The sequence below is a fragment of the Halichoeres trimaculatus genome, unplaced genomic scaffold (assembly GCF_033239565.1).
Source record: "Halichoeres trimaculatus isolate MK-OKI-2021-1 unplaced genomic scaffold, fHalTri1.1 fHalTri1_scaffold_15, whole genome shotgun sequence".
In the NCBI taxonomy this organism is placed as follows: domain Eukaryota; kingdom Metazoa; phylum Chordata; class Actinopteri; order Labriformes; family Labridae; genus Halichoeres; species Halichoeres trimaculatus.
The window spans coordinates 20,178,799-20,195,813 of NW_027437193.1; the positions used below are offsets into that span (position 1 = coordinate 20,178,799).

General features: G+C 40.5%; 1 protein-coding gene across 1 annotated transcript; it reads left to right on the plus strand.

Annotated features, from left to right (window-relative positions):
• Nucleotides 1-1,865: 1,865 nt before the first annotated feature.
• On the plus strand, nucleotides 1,866-9,475 carry LOC141803863 (Golgi reassembly-stacking protein 2-like). Its single transcript, XM_074687904.1, has 10 exons — nucleotides 1,866-2,055; nucleotides 2,941-3,021; nucleotides 3,430-3,633; nucleotides 3,718-3,804; nucleotides 3,937-4,067; nucleotides 5,913-6,045; nucleotides 6,504-6,627; nucleotides 6,720-6,827; nucleotides 8,352-8,477; nucleotides 8,692-9,475. The coding sequence occupies exons 1-10, from the start codon at nucleotides 1,993-1,995 to the stop codon at nucleotides 8,964-8,966; spliced, it is 1,332 nt and encodes a 443-aa protein (XP_074544005.1). The 5' UTR covers nucleotides 1,866-1,992; the 3' UTR covers nucleotides 8,967-9,475.
• Nucleotides 9,476-17,015: the final 7,540 nt, after the last annotated feature.

Genomic DNA, 17,015 nt, shown 5'->3' on the forward strand with positions numbered 1-17,015 from the left:
GCTGAAAGGGAGTATAACATTAAAGTAGGACTGAAGCGTTGATGACAATCACAACATGCTTGGCAGAGGTCTGTGCTTTCTGAGTGCTTTATACATCTACCATCTCAACTTGTATCCCCACAACAACAAACACACTGACGACATGTTGTGGTCTAGCTTTACAGTGACTAACTGGTAGCGTTTTCAACTGCTATAAAATCATCCCATTATCTTTTGAAAAATATGCCTTGTTATTTTAGGATTATGAGTTAATTTATGTTATATCGAGGAAACACCTTTTTTTGAAATCCAGAGATTTGAACAGTAAATTTAAAGCTGAAGAAAACAGCTCAGAGTCTCTGGTGGTATAGTGCTTAAAAAAATGGCACTAATAAGATTCATGGCTTCTTTGGGCTTCCAAAGCTTTAATGTTAAACTAATTAAAACAAGTTAGGTTTGTCTTCATGTTCTCTATAGGCACAAAGTGAATGTAGATGGTGAGTGCTCAGTCGTGTTTTTAATTACACGCAAATGTGAATTTATAAGAGAAAATTGTTAACTAAGGAGCGTTTAAATTAAAGGTTCATTTTATTCTCAGGGAGTGGTGCCAAGTTAGACCAGCAGAACATGAAACTTAAAACACACCTGAATGAAATCTTTGTAAAGGAGCTTAATAAGAGCAGAAAGGGTTGATTGAGAGCAGATGTTTTTAAAAGAATAAAGGAAAAGTTCATTGATGCAGTCCAGTGTGCAGTGGCATTAGTTACAGTGGTTAATAGTATTTGAGAGGGAGTGTGAATAATGTATAAAGCTTATAGATATCACAAACTTGATAAAAACTAAATAAAACCCTTGATATTTGAATGAAAAAACTGCAGTTTTTGCTCAAAACAAACAACAAATCAACCAAATATTGAAAATATTTATTTCTAAAATTACTCAAAAAACTCAATGACAAGAGACGACTATCGGCTTGTTAATGACAATATCTGTCAATTGTGTAACATAACAAGATTAGACAACTTACTTTTGAACGTTCCTTTGTGACTTCTGTATTTTTAAACCTTCAGCTCTGTTAACAATAAACAAACTGACCAAGTTATTGGCTGAAACAGAGTATTAGTCTGCTACATGCTGCTGTATCTCTTCATCTACAGTATTTTCAGTAGATGAGGCCTTAGAATTGTCAAGTGTGTCTCCTACTTCAGTTGTTTCTGAAGAGGTTTGATGCACCCTGAGGGGTTCACAAGCTGCCTTCAAACACTGCAGGCTACACAGGCAGGCTAAATGGTCAAACCCATAATTTCTAGTTATTGGATTAGAAAATGTTATCAAATCTTTCTCAATTGGATCTTGAAATGTGAACAAAACAGGACGACAACTAGATGAAATATAGTTTGAAAACAGCCTGAGTCACACCCTTGATGTAGACCATTATACTACAGGGACGGAATCGCATGATTTGTCCAACTGAGAAGAGGTTGCCAGAGGAGATGGTTTAGGCAGAACAATACGAAAGAAAGAAAGAGAAAAAAATGTAGAAAAATAAGAAGGGAGAAAAAAAAACAATAAACACATAAATTTAAAGACAGTACCACCATTATTCAAGAGAGCTGATGGTGATGAGACTTAGAAACTATCCAGATCTGATAGTCTTCTCACAGTAATTTCAAAACAGTAACATTAAATGTTTTTTTTTTCTTCCACATAAATACCAGTGACATCTAAAAATTAACGAGAAGGAAAATTTTCGATTGCCGAGAAGTGAGCGTCCCCCATAATAGCAGTAGAATGTTAATATTTTATCTTAAGAAAAAAATGTTAAGTGATTTAGAAAAAGAATATTTGGGCGTTGAACGAAAAGGAGCTATTTCCTGCCACGTAACGGCGCATGCGCATCACCCTTAAACTCATTTGGCGACGTGTACCCGGTGTGTGAAAGAGTTCAGGTATCTTTGCTCTGCTGGGTGACAAGCTGCCATATAAACCTAAAAAGCCTTACAAGAGAAAAACATGGGAGGTGCGCAGAGTGTGGAGATACCTGGAGGAGGCTCCGAGGGCTATCACGTCCTCCGGGTGAGTTTATTCAATTCCACAGCCTGATTTTAGCAGTTAGCTTAGCATGAGCTCAGAGGCGGATTCACAGATCTGTGTTTTGACGAGAGGCCGGGGATGACCGCTGGGGCCTCCGTGTGGAAAACCCAAACACTATCACAGGAAATGTTTTAGGGACAATGAAGTCCAGAATGCACCGTTTTATTACAATACTTCTGTAGTGTTAAATATCCTGATAAATATGCTGGTAGTTAGTAGTTAACCATCTCTGCTGTGGCAAGCAGGCTAGCTTGAGCTACGTAGCTGCTCTGAATGACAGCTGCCCAGCTGGTTCTCAAAATACAGCCCAGTAATGCTTTTTCTATCTGACGATTATCCAGCAAATAATTAATACAGCACATGTAATGCATGTTATTTTGTTCAAAGCTTCATGGCTTATTTTCTACTATTTTTTTCTGCGTTGGTAGCATTAGCGGCATATTCAGATTTATAACAGCTGAGCAGAGCAGAGCATCTTTGAGGGTTTGGGCCCCATTCAGGAAGAGGGACAATAAAATAATGATCCGCCTCCACATCCCTGAGTATAAACTGCAAACCATCTAACCACATCCCCTCATGGCTTTATTTTATGGCTCGTTTCAAAGCCTCTAATGATGTTTCCTGTTTAGCTCAACTCTAAGTACTTCATTGTCTGCATGCAAAAAAATCTCTGATACCTTAAGATGTTTCCCAGTTTTATTTGATGTAGTTTAAAAGTTCACTAATTTACATTTTTTATGGTAGTTTTTTCTGCTTTTAGACTGCAGTTGAACATTCAAAATGAAATTGTACTGCACAGTATTAATCTTCTGCCTTCTGATATTAAATGATGTAACTGACTGAATGCCTGTCAATCTGTTTATGTAGGTTCAGGAGAACTCACCTGGACACCGTGCAGGACTAGAGCCTTTCTTTGACTTTATCGTCTCCATCAACGACACAAGATTGGTAAGGAAAGACAGCAACTCAGTTCAAAGGAAATATATTTCGATTTGTCTAATTTAAGCTACAAATGAGCATGCGTTTAAAAAGTTGAGAAGCAGTTTTTTGTGGTGGTCACGTTATTGTTGGGGCTAAAGCTCCACCTAGTGTAGTAATCTCCCTTCAAATATTTGTCTTTCCATGGTAACAAAAATAGGAGGATGTGAAAATAAACTCAAGGAGCACATGGCTTGAGATGGGTAATTCAGGTTAAAGGTGGGATGAAGTGTTAGACATGAGTTCTGCAATCCAAGCATTACCCAAACACTGGATTCTTTCTGAAAATCTGCCGTTGTAGCATGATGGACTGAATGCAAACCACACCATGTAGCTACATGCTGTGATTTCCCTCTGCTGTTCTTTCCCTTCCTGCAGAACAAGGACAACGACACCCTGAAAGACCTGCTGAAAGCCAGTGTGGAAAAACCAGTTAAGATGCTGGTTTACTCCTCAAAGACCCTTGAGCTGCGGGAGTCCACAGTCACCCCCAGTAACCTGTGGGGGGGTCAGGGCTTGCTTGGAGTTTCCATTAGGTTCTGCAGCTTTGAAGGAGCCAATGAGAATGTTTGGCATGTGCTGGTCAGTAACCCTGATGATAAGAGCTGCTGTATGCACTCCACTGGAGCCTTGTTTTCTTATTCCTCTCCTCCCTCTCCCTAACAGGAAGTGGAGCCTAATTCACCGGCTGCTCTCGCTGGCTTGCGGCCGCACACTGACTACATCATTGGAGCCGACACTGTCATGAATGAGGTACTTTATCAGCACTTTAGATGCTTGAAGCTGTCACTCCTGTTCTTCCTCTACCAGATAAAGGTGATGGTGATTGTGTGTCTCCTTGTTTTGTCCTCCTCGTCCTCCTCTTCCCTGTGTCTTCATCTGCAGTCAGAGGATCTGTTCTCTCTGATAGAGAGCCATGAGGGGAAAGGGCTGAAGCTGTACGTGTACAACACAGACACTGACAACTGCAGAGAGGTGATCATCACACCGAACGGGGCCTGGGGAGGAGAGGGAAGGTAACAGACTTTCATTCTCTAAAACACTGCAGTATGTTGAACTACACGTATATAGTAAAGTTTCTTGGCTTCTCAGTTTGTTTTACATCCAAGAGTGATGAACAAAATGACTCTCAGTCACTGGCTCATAATTAGACAGACTTGAGCTAATTCAGCATGAAAGCTTAGTCAGGAGTTAAAAATACAGCTTCCTTACTAAAATTTTTGATGATTTGACTAACTTAAAATGGCTTAAACCATTTTTTAATTAATGTGGCTGCAGAAAATACTGCGTGATCTTTATCATGGCTGAATCAGCAGTTACGAGCTTTGTGTTTACAAATGTGCCCCATTAAGTTGAAGGTTCACCAGGTTTTCATATTTTGAAGTGCTGTTATTCTGTTTCTGTAGGAAAGGGCATTTGTTTTTTTCTTGTACTCTTGCTTGAGAGTGCACATCATACCAGTGAGTAATGATTGTTTTAAATTAGCCTTTTTTGATTTTATTTTTGAGGATCAATTAAAAACATTTTTTTAGGGCCGAAGCATAACTTTTTTTTTCTTTTTACTGACAGAGATCAGAGAAAATATAAATTAGAAAATTATGTTATAAGTCAGTGTCTATGTTAGGATTTTGTTTCTGCTTTTATATTTTGACTTCAAAATGAGTTTCATATCCAATCAAGAACCAAGAATAGAGCAGAAAATATCTTTTATTACCTCGGTCAAGGAGGTTATGTTTTTGGGAGAGTTAGTTTGTTTGTAACTCAAAAAGTAACAAACAGATCTAGATGAAATTTTTGGGAAATGTTAAAAATGGGATAAGGAAGAAGTGATTAAATAATAGAGGTGATCTGGATCACCGTCTGGATCCAAGATGCTTAATCATTGTGAGATAGGGCTGTTTTCACCATATGTGTATATAACTCCACCATAAATGGTTTGATTGCTTTGCAAAACAAAACAAGACAAGGTCACCATAATTTCTGATAGATGTAAAAGTAGGAAACAGAAACTGGTAATATTCTGGATACTAAGATCCAGAATATGAAATATTTACTGGGTCATCATCATTTCCAACACTGTCAGGTAACAAATTATCGTACAAACCTGCAACTAACACCAAATTGTAGCAGACAGTCTGCTGAAAGGGAGTATAACATTAAAGTAGGACTAAAGTGTTGTGTGACAATAACAATATGATTGGCAGAGGTCTGTACTCTCTGAGTGCTTTTCTAGGTATACATGCAATCACACTGTACACGTCAGCGTTTGACATATAATGTTGAGCTGTGAGTGTGTTATCAAGTATAGTGATACTTTCTAATGAACAGGTGTAAGCAGGAGCCAGGGAATGCAACATGTAAAAAAGTTAAAAATTTAACATATCAAGAAAAACATGACAAAAACTGTCATGCTAAACACACCAAACGTTAGAACATTAGATGTCAAAACTAATATGCACTAAAGTTTTGTTAATCTTGGCCTACAATCCCAGACACAGGTTGTCCTTATCTGCTGATGAACTCATAAAGTTTTTTAGTTAAAACTTCTTTGGTTTGTCTTCAAACTGCCTGTCTCTCTTTCCTTTCATGGTTTCATGGTTTCATCAATTCTTGTAATTTATAAGGAAATGTTTCTGTCACTCCATTTTAGGGATGTCATTTAATTGGTACAGGGAGCTGACAACTCCTGTTCTGATTTTCACTCAAAAAGCGTTCGCATTTCCCGACGTGATCATAAAAGTCTACCATGATTGACGACGAAATGTGGTCTGGAAGCAGGGAAACATCAGTGTGTTCTAATTAACATCTTTAATAGTTTAAAGTTTTCATCCTAAACTTTTTCCGGACTCGTCTTTTTCCAGCCTTGGATGTGGGATCGGTTACGGATATCTTCACAGGATTCCCACCAGACCTTTTGAGGAGGGAAAGAAGATCAGCTTCCCCGGAAACTCCCCCAGTGAGCCTGTGAGTCCGCTGAAGGACGGATTTACTGAGGTCAGCTTACACACACACACACACACACACACACACACACACACACACACACACACACACACACACACACACACACACACACACACACACACACACAGAGTAGACACGCTGAAAGTTAAGGAGCAGCCGGTAAATCAGATTTTTCAGTTACTGATTGAACTCTGTGTTGCTCTACAAAGACTTTCTGACTGCTCAGTGTCAGAACACCCTGAACACCGTCTCCTCCTCAGGCCTAAACTTTACTGATCAGCATGCAGTGGGTGTGCCTGACATTGAGCAGATTGAAGACTTTTTTCCCACACTATAAAGAAAGTGTCCTCATTGTGCATGCAGCAAAGTGTGCTGAGGGAAAAGCACAGAGAAAAGCTGCTCATTTGAGTTAATTGCACGTTTGGACTGATGTGACTGTTTGACAGCAGCATCTTTGTCTTTAACCCCTCCATCTTTAACTCCCTCAGGTCCAGCTGTCTGCAGTCACCCCTCCTTCTGCTGCACCTGTTGTCTCCAGCAGCCTGGAGGATTCACTCACAGGTCTGTCAATCAGTACAGCCCCGCCCACCATGCCCAGTGAGCTGCAGACAGGTGTGTTTTTTCTTTCACTCTGTGGTAAGATTTTAAAGAGGAGTTTCGTTTTGTGTATTACAAACTAACAGGCTCCTTGTGTTGTCCTCCAGGTCTGCCCACAGTCCCCCTGCTCCCCTCCTCAGGCAGCCCCTCCCTCAGCCCGCTCACTCCTCTAAATCCTGCCTCCACCACCTTCAACCCCTCCACCACGCTACCAGGTGAGTGATCTATCAGACAGATGCTCAACATCTTCCCGCCCAGACTGTGACCTCAATACCAGACATCAGAGGAAGCACCTAAGACTAGCCGTCAATCCACTTTTACATAAAAAGACATTTATGTCCTGCTTGTAATGAAAAAAGGTTTCTTACTTTATTCATTTTTCAGCAAAATGTTGAACTGTGTCCTTGTGCACGCTGCTTGAATGTGAGGGTGTGGTCTCTCAGTGACTTAATAGTTTAGGGCTTGTTTAAACCATGGACATAGTCTCTGTGATGTCACCCATCTGTATCTGATACAAAGTTTTGAAGCAGACTGTTGGTGGGAGCTAGATTGGAAATGAGGCTCCTCACTAAAAGCCACAGGGTGCTCACCTGTCAGGCGGGTGAGCTGTGCCTCTGATTGGCTAAACTTGTAATCTTCATATCAAATACATTGCCTTACAATGTTATCAGCCCCCCTGTCATAAAAAAGAAAAAACCAGCCAGCATCATGACGTGCTTTAACTCCGACTCTTTGTTTTTCAGAGATTTTCCTATGCATCACCATTTTGAACGAGAGTGATTGTTTCAAACTGATTTTATGTTTTTATTCCCACATTTGAGCCAGAAAACTGGAATTCCATGAGAAGGCAGACATTTATCAGAAATAGCAAACACTGTAGCACAATTTTCTGCTCATTAGGTTAAAGGTGGGGAACTGCCATTTTCAGCACTTTCACATTGTCTGCATGTCATAGCTGGGATTTGCCTCTTGGTGAAAACGTTACAATCAGGAGGATCAGCCTGATTGTAACCCTTTAACCATTTCAGACTTTTTACTTTACTCCATAACTGAGTTTTCAAAGTATTTTCTGGAAACAAAGCCTCATTTTGGAGTGCTCACTTGAGGCTTATAAAGAGCTGTGAGGAGAATTTTCCAGGGTTAAAAAGAAAGCTTTAAACTCCAAGAGTGATAGAAAAATGATCTGAATGAAAACAGTTGGTTTTTGTGCCATGGTCCCTTCTCCCGTGTTTGTCTTTTTAAGCTGTGTCAGCCTATTTCAAGTCCCATCTCTAACACACACTTTGTTTTCTCACAAACGTTAGTTGTGTAAAGGTACAGTGTGTGGAAATGGGACTATTTAGATAATCTGATGGTTTAGTTTTCATTTACCTTTGCTGAAGTATTAATATCAGTATCAACCCTCCTTCTGGAAAATGCTTCTTTTGTTTTGGTTGTTCATGTTTGAACTCTCCCACTGCTTTACAAACAAGAATTTCACTCCTCGTTAAAATCTTTCATTGGTCAGTAAATTAAGGCTGCCTGAATCATCCAATCAGAAGGGAGATAATCTCTTTTAACTCTTTCTTGTGTGTAATGCAAGATCCAGGTGGGTTTAAGAGAAACAGATGATGTCACACTTTAATATGTCTCATTGTGTGTGTGTGTGTGTGTGTGTGTGTGTGTGTGTGTGTGTGTGTGTGTGTGTGTGTGTGTGTGTGTGTGTGTGTGTGTGTGTGTGTGTGTGTGTGTGTTTGCAGGTCTGATGCCACTCCCAGCTGGTTTACCTCCACTCCCTAACCTGCCCAACCTCAACCTGCCGCTCCCAGACCTCAGTGCTGTGTCACTATCAGGCGGCACTTTACCACCTCCTGTAGGATCCACAGGTGACTAAGCACTTTCTGTACCCACTCCACAGATTACACTGAACAGACTTTCATTCAGGAAAGAGCTCATAGATAATAAATGTTTTAACTGATCTGATCATTTTTCAGTGTTTCCTCTTCAGGTTCCTTAAATAATTCAGTTTAAGGAGAAGTCGAAGCTTTGAATGATGTTGATAAACACAAATAACTTTGTTTTTTCTTTTCTGTCCTCCAGTCCCCTCTCTAGCACCCCTTCTACCCCTCAACATCCCCGGTCTGGCCCCATTACCACCTCTACCCACCATGCTGCCCTCCCAGCTGCCTCCCCTCCTCCCTCAGGGAATTGTCCCCACCCTTCCTATCTCCTCCACCGCCCCCGCAGCCTCCGTCACAGTCACTGCAGCTCCCATTCTCGAGCCCGCCAGCGGTGACTCCGAAGCTCCTACAGAACCCGCCTCCACAAATGCCGCCGAATCACCAGCCCCGACAGAAACATCTGTGTCATCGTAATGAGGGAGACGAGATCTCATCCACCATCAAACCAAAACACACACACAACTGGTTTTCTCTCTTTCCCCTGTCTGTCTTTCTGTTTTTCTATTTATTTGGCTGAGAGGGGCAGACACACCGACACAGACACACTAACAGAGGTCAGAGGGCTCCAGAAGAAGCGATGAAGACTGGGGATGGATGCAGACTGCGCTCTCCTTCACCTCTTGTTGGCAGATGTCATGAAGCGACTGTTTGGACAAGGTCCACTCTTCTTCTTCTCTGCCATCACAAAAACTCTGTTAGGATTTCCCTTTTTTTGCCTGTTTCACACTTCATTTGTGTTCTTTTTATAAACACTCTGTTAACACAGCTGGACATTAAGTTGGATTAACTGTCTTTCTACAAACAACACAAATTCAATATTAAAAAACTTAAGAAGTCAGAAGTGAGTTATCAGACTGAACGCAAGATAAGATACCATGCACTGCTGTAATAAAAATAAATAATAAAGGTAAATAGAAGTTTAATTAATCGTTCTTTTTCCCTTCGTCCAGCCTGAATGTGTAATCTTTTTGTTCAACCCTTTGACCAATAGATTAATCTGATTTCTGTATAATTTTTGTTAATTTTCCACCCGATGAATGAATCTGCATTATTTTGCACCGCCTTCTGTGTTTGAATTATTAGTCTGTCCCTTCTGTTTGTCTCCATGTTGATCCAGATTTATACATCTGTATAACACAGACATGTTTCAGCCCGGAGGCAGTGCCAGAGGAAACCCAGGTTTTCTGACACATGAGCTACTGAGTGACGTGTAAACTGGTTATTATACACAGATCATCTCCTCCTGGCTCTGCTGCAGTAAAACAGTAGTGATGCAGTTCAGCCACAGGGTGTCGCTGTAACAGAACTTTATGAGAACATATACAGGACGCACAGTGCGAGCAATAAAGCCAAATAAATTTTACAGAATGTCTCTGTGTGCTTTTATAGAGTCTGTAGTGTTTGTCTCTGCTCTATGAAACATTATAAAATAAATAAACAACAAGAGAATTAAAGTCACAACAAACATCCTGCCATACATCATCTGTACTGTTTATTCTAGTTGAGTCGCAGGTAAGCAGAGATCTATCCCAGCAGTCATTTGGAGAGAGGTGAGGTTTAACAGGTAGCCTCAAAGCAAACGTGAGGTCATGATTGACAAGCTGTCCTTTTAAAAAGACGGTACTACTGTATTAAATAATTAAAAGGTGAAAAATAGTGATTTAACAGTATTTGGGAACATTTCTTTTAAAACCAATCAAATTGTATTAAAAAGTCCTTGAAAAGTGTGGTAAAGAAATTACTCCACAGGTGAGCCCTCAGGTGGGAAAATGTTGACAAAGGAAACCAGAGTTTAGAACAAAACAAATGAAAAAGTGCAATTCCAAGAATCAATGATATTGAACTGTTAGGGCCATAAACTTAACAGTTATACAAAAGGAACTTGAGAATATTCTTCCGAAAAATCTCAAAATATCACGCTTGTGTCTGAGCTCTACAGTATCCCTGCTGGCCTGGATATGACAAATCTTGAACCAAAGTGGAAACTTTTACTTTCAGTGTAAAATTTGAAATAAGGTCCCCTTCAATAATAATAATAATACATTTAATGAAATAAATGATGATAAATAGCTCTTCTTTTGGCTTACAAAACATCGACAAGAATGGCTCCTGCCTACCTGGGGTCCCTCATCCAGGTCTACACAAGACGCCTGATGCTCCAGCCCAGGGCAGCTCCAAATCACGAGCCAGACTCTTAACTTCTGTTGTGCCGAAATGATGGAATGAATTACCTAGCTATACAATCCACAGAGTCCCTTTCTACCTTTAAGAGCTGTCTGAAAACTCATCTGTTCAGTTAACACTTGTGCACTTAAGCTGACCCTCCTCCTCGTTGCCCTCAGGAGTAGAATGAGTCAGTAGGTCTAAGACTCAGCTCTTGTGATTTATCAGCACTACTACTGAATTTTGTTGAAGATTAAAGTATACTGTTGCAGAAATTGATTGTGGTTTGTTGGCTTGTTGATTAAAAAAACAACAACAAAAAAAAAAACTTGCACTTAATGGCAGCACCTTCAGCCGAATAACTTGTGGCACTGTTGTTGCACTAAATGAGGCGAGCCCGCGAGCTAGTTCAGGCAGTCAACTCGAGCAGCACTGCTATACACATACCACGTGTCTCACACGTCATAACCATCTTGCAATCACACTCTCTCAATTGGGCGGTCTATTTAAACCGGGAGTCTCTCATCCCTCTCTGCCTGTCAATGCCTTGGCTGCCCTGCGTTTGTAATGCTGCATGTTTCTTTGCCGCTCGTGATTTTACCTTCTGGCTGCGTAGGTCGCGGTGTCTCTCGCCGTTTCTGATTCAAAGGGTGAGTCTCGACTTCAGAGGCGGACGTTGGTTTTATTCCTGAAACCCAGGCTCGGTCGGCGAAGTTTGCTCCATGAATGAATCATCCTTCTACATTACCAGCAAATGACTTGCCGGGCGGCCCATGCACCTCAACCTGGGAGAGCTGTAAGCCGTAGCTTAACGTTCCTGGTCAGCCTCAGCCGTTAACAGTTTTGATCATCTGCTGATCCAACAAACCTTCCCCGATGCCTCGACGCCGGGTGTCGAAGGCACAGCGAACAGCGGGCCTTCCAGGGGGAAGGTAAAGCTCCAGCTTAAGCGCGCGCTCTGCTCCTCACTCTGCTTCTCCCGAACCGGAGATCGGAGCTGCCGGATCCTGACACCTCCATCGACGCGTCCTTCTGTCTTCACCTCTCGGGGAGTCTCTGATCGTCAGAAATGCCTAGTTGAATGTCATGGACTCCCTTTCTCGCCATGTGAGCTACCTGGGCTCTCCCGTGTCTGCTGTACCTGCCTCGGTCTTTCCTACACGCCGCAAAGGTCCCTGGGAACTGCAGTCCCAGCCCCTGCCTTGGCTCTCGGTCCCTGCTCCCTGCTGCCTGTCGCTCTTGATTCCTCGGGGAATAATTCCTGCAGGTAATCTCGTCGTGCCTTCAATTGCCTTCATAACTGGTTAAGTTAAAAGTCCGCCACTGGTCCGTCATTCAAAGGACGCAGGTCTAAGCCCTCAGCCAACACTCTCCTGCTTGTGTTGTAATTATTCCTTACTTATTTGATGCATTTTTATATATTTATTTATTTATTTTTGTCGTATCAGAGCAGACACGGGGGTTGTGCAAGATGTAGTTACTTTATCATTTAATATGCGTATTATCTTTGCTCTTATTCTGACAGGCTTTGACATTATATTGGTAAAGATTACGTTGCGTGGGTTCGGATTTGCAGACAAAAGTTTTGTAGATTGCATAAAATTCTGCAGGTTCTTGAGAATAGTGATCCAGGTCTGTAAAACTTTTACAATGGCAGAATCTATAAGGCTTTAGGCGTTTTAAAACCTGCTTGCAGTTTATGCTCAATACAGTGAGGAATTTGTTACTCTGCCATGATATCAGACCTCATTCTCATCTATGGTGGCTCTTTCTTTGAGCACCTCAATCTTTCTGCCAAGATGTCGTGTACATTCAGAGATTCGATTCAGGGTATCTGCAAGGTATAAAAGCATTTAATCATAAAATCCAATAATGTGAATTTAAGATCTTCATTGTCTTAAATCCTCTTTTTTTTTATATAAAATGCCTGAATATGAATGCTAAGAGCTGAAATGTATGACATTTTCTCTAAACAAATAAATAAAGAAATAAAAGATAAAAAGCAAGTTTATCTTAGCAGCAAGGCAATTCAGTGTCATTTAAACTAAATTAATAAATAAATAATAATAAATAAATTTATGAATTAGAATATTTTTAAAATACATAAATTAATTAAATAGATATAAGGAATGGATATAAGATACAAGAAATATGCTATACCTTCTATAAAGGTATAGAAATAAAACAATGATAATAATAATAATAATAATAATAATAATAATAATAATAATAAATAGAAATAAAATAATAATAGTTATAATAAATAAATAAATAAAATAGATAAAGAAATAGCAAAGGTATAGAGGAATAAATAATGATAGAAATAAAATAATAATAGTTATAATAAATAATAGTTTAATGATAATAATAAAACAAAAGGCATATATTCAGTGTTTTATTGCAATGCATTCAGTTGTTTTTAATTGATTGGGAGAGGTCATGCAGTTATGACCAATTCTCAGAGTTTCATTGCTGCTCCTCTGCATGGGGGTATGTTTGAAGGCAGTGCTGCTGTCTTTCACCTCTGCCAGTGCATTCATGTCAGACTGTGAGACCGGAAGAAAATTAAAATAAATAATAATGATTAAAAAATAAATAAATAAATAAATAATAAAATGAATTAAAAATGAATGATTAAATGAATAAATAAAATAAAAATTAAAATAATCATACTTATAATAACATTAAAAAAAGAATAAATAATAAAAAATAAATAAATTAATTAATTAAAAAAAAAAAAAAAAAAAATCAATGCGTTGCAAATGATAATTCATTAACAGATGAATGTTGTGGAAACATCTAATTTCTGGTCATCAGCCAGGGAAGTCCTTTAAATTGTTAAGAAGAATCTTAATCTGACTCTTCTTTCAATCCGTGCTCTGAATCTGTCATGTCCTATGTCTTCTTTTGCCAGTGAAAATGTGAATTGGGTTCATCTATTGTGGCATTAAAAATAAAAAATAAAAACAAATATAATACTTATGACAATTAGAAATATAATAAAATAAATAATAATAATAATAATTTATTTATTAATAAAGATGACGAATGAATGAATACAGGATGATAATAATACACAATAATAATAAATTTAATTATAAATGAAAATGATATACATAAAAAAAAAAAAAAAAAAAAAAAAAAAAAAAAAAAAAACCTGTTGAAACTTCAGAGCCTATTTCCTTGACCACACAAGCTGGCTTTACTGGGCGTAAAACCCAAGACTCTTTCATGACTTCTCTTTGTGTGATAACTGTTACAAGACCTGCCGGCCCCAGAATTCCAGCCAAATTCATGTCTAGCTCTATAGATCATTCTTAAAGGGTCAGGCACCTTTTTCTTCAGGATATGAGTTCCCTGTTTGTTTGTTTGTTTTCTTGCAATGAAAACATTTGCATTTCCTTATTGTTAAATAATGCCTATGTGGAGTTGGTGTGTAGACAGCCACCCTCGCTCTGTCTTTCAGGAGGCTCACTCCTGCTGAATCGAGGAATTAATAGGAAGTATCTTTCAACTCCGGTGACGTGCCGGCTCTTTCCAAAGCTCTGTCTATTCTCCCCAATAGATGTTTTGTGAATCATCTGAGTACTGGTTTAGTAAAAGATTTTAGCAGTCCTGTGCTCTTTAAACAACCTTGTCAAATTCTCAGTAAGTTAAGGTCAAACTCCCTTCTCTATTCGGAGCAAGAGCTATGGTGTTGCCACAAGGAATGTTCAATGAAGTTATAATAATGATATAGGTTTCATTAGATCTCTCTTCAGTTGCAACGACTTTGTGGAGACTTAAGATTCTCTCTAGTTTATAATGATCCTGCTCCATTAGTTGGTTTTGGGGGATTCTTTATGGTTAAGGGTTTGCTCGTCTGGATTTAGTTTTACATTAGATGCTAAGACTTCAGATTCTTCTCAGGGACCCTTCCATTTTGCTGCTCTCAATGACTTAAGGCATATCCTCCAAGCAATGATAAAGAATGCCCCTCTTTAATCACTGGTGCATAAGTCAGTGTTGAGATTGAGATCTATTTGACTTCTATTGTTCTTCTTCGAGAAGCAGTTCTCTTCATGGCTTTATAGTTTCTCAGTGGCAAATCCAAATCTAGGCCTCTCCTTTATTATCATTTGAGCTCACTATTCTGATTCAACTTAGAAGAGCACATGTATTCCATATTCTTGAAACTCTGATAGATCTTGCCACTGGTTATTGCTGAAACTAATACCATTATTTGTTCTTTGTTTTTATGATGGAACATTGGCATTATCATCCCTCAACCCATCAATCGTCCTCCTGTTCATCATCGATGGTCACAACCTATGATGAGATCCTGGTTCTCCAAAAGCTGCTTGCTCTCTGCCTGTGCTACTGCCTGCCAGACGAACTCCAGTCCCCTCAGTCCCTGACCATCAAGGATGCCCATTGCTGCTCATCTGCCTGCCTCAACACCCAAATCCCTGGGTTGCTAGTTGTCTTCTGCTAGCAATGCTATGATGGTTCTCAAGAGATCCAGCTTGCTCAAAAGCCCTTGAACTTCTGCTTGAAAGTGTTAATGAAGAAAAGTGAATTTACTTGCTGCTTAATACTGTCAATGCATATCAGGTGGTTTGCTGGGTTAAAGAAAGTATCTAATAAATGCTATAGGTCTGCATCTTCAACGTAGAATATTCCCTTGCGGCCATAGTGCTATCAGAGAATGGCCTCACAAAGTGGAGAATACTAGATAGTATATTCCCCGACAGGCGCTGTACTGGCGGGGAATGGCCTCACGGCGGCTGGTGCCATGGTCACACATAGTAGAGAACACTAGATAGTATATTCCCCGTCAGGCGCTGTACTGGCGGGGAATGGCCTCACGGCGGCTGGTGCCATGGTCACACATAGAAGAGAACACTAGATAGTATATTCCCCGACAGGCGCTGTACTGGCGGGGAATGGCCTCACGGCGGCTGGTGCCATGGTCACACATAGAAGAGAACACTAGATAGTATATTCCCCGACAGGCGCTGTACTGGCGGGGAATGGCCTCACGGCGGCTGGTGCCATGGTCACACATAGAAGAGAACACTAGATAGTATATTCCCCGACAGGCGCTGTACTGGCGGGGAATGGCCTCACGGCGGCTGGTGCCATGGTCACACATAGAAGAGAACACTAGATAGTATATTCCTCTACAGGCGCTGTACTGGCGGGGAATGGCCTCACGGCGGCTGGTGCCATGGTCACACATAGAAGAGAACACTAGATAGTATATTCCCCGACAGGCGCTGTACTGGCGGGGAATGGCCTCACGGCGGCTGGTGCCATGGTCACACATAGAAGAGAACACTAGATAGTATATTCCCCGACAGGCGCTGTACTGGCGGGGAATGGCCTCACGGCGGCTGGTGCCATGGTCACACATAGAAGAGAACACTAGATAGTATATTCCTCTACAGGCGCTGTACTGGAGGGGAATGGCCTCACGGCGGCTGGTGCCATGGTCACACATAGTAGGCTCTACATTCTGGCCCAGGCTCCTAAATTTTGTTTTGGGGGATTATGTTCAGTATGTTTTGCTCATCACTCCTCAATGTCACCATGTAAATTTATTGTGAGGGGTGATGAGGCCGGAGCCTGGACGCCAAACCTAAAATATATTTGCTGCTAAATAAACTATTCAAACGTGAGTTGTCTGACTGAAATGAGGCGAGCCCGCGAGCTAGTTCAGGCAGTCAACTCGAGCAGCACTGCTATACACATACCACGTGTCTCACACGTCATAACCATCTTGCAATCACACTCTCTCAATTGGGCGGTCTATTTAAACCGGGAGTCTCTCATCCCTCTCTGCCTGTCAATGCCTTGGCTGCCCTGCGTTTGTAATGCTGCATGTTTCTTTGCCCCCACCACCACCCCAGCAACCACCTGCAGGCTCCGGGGGGATTATGTTCAGTATGTTTTGCTCATCACTCCTCAATGTCACCATGTAAATTTATTGTGAGGGGTGATGAGGCCGGAGCCTGGACGCCAAACCTAAAATATATTTGCTGCTAAATAAACTATTCAAACGTGAGTTGTCTGACTGAACTAGGTTTTCCTTCTGTCTAAATTCTTGCTTGTGTTGTATGCCGCTTTAGACAAAAGCGTCTGCTAAATGAAACTGTAAAACTGTAAACTGTAAATAAATCCAGTTTCATTTCAGACCTCTGGTTTGTGAAAGTATTAAGCTAAATGTGTCCTTATTCAAAGTTTGGAGTCCCACCCTTTAAGAGCCAAACATTAATATCAGTGATTCCTAAAGTGGGGTTGGAAAAAAATATTAACAAT

Bases quoted from the DNA above. Each gene is read 5' to 3' on its own strand.
- LOC141803863 (XM_074687904.1), top strand. From the start codon at position 1,993: ATGGGAGGTGCGCAGAGTGTGGAGATACCTGGAGGAGGCTCCGAGGGC. The intron at 2,056-2,940 runs GTGAGTTTATTC...CTGTTTATGTAG, and splicing joins AGGGCTATCACGTCCTCCGG to GTTCAGGAGAACTCACCTGG. The intron at 6,828-8,351 runs GTGAGTGATCTA...GTGTGTTTGCAG, and splicing joins CCCCTCCACCACGCTACCAG to GTCTGATGCCACTCCCAGCT.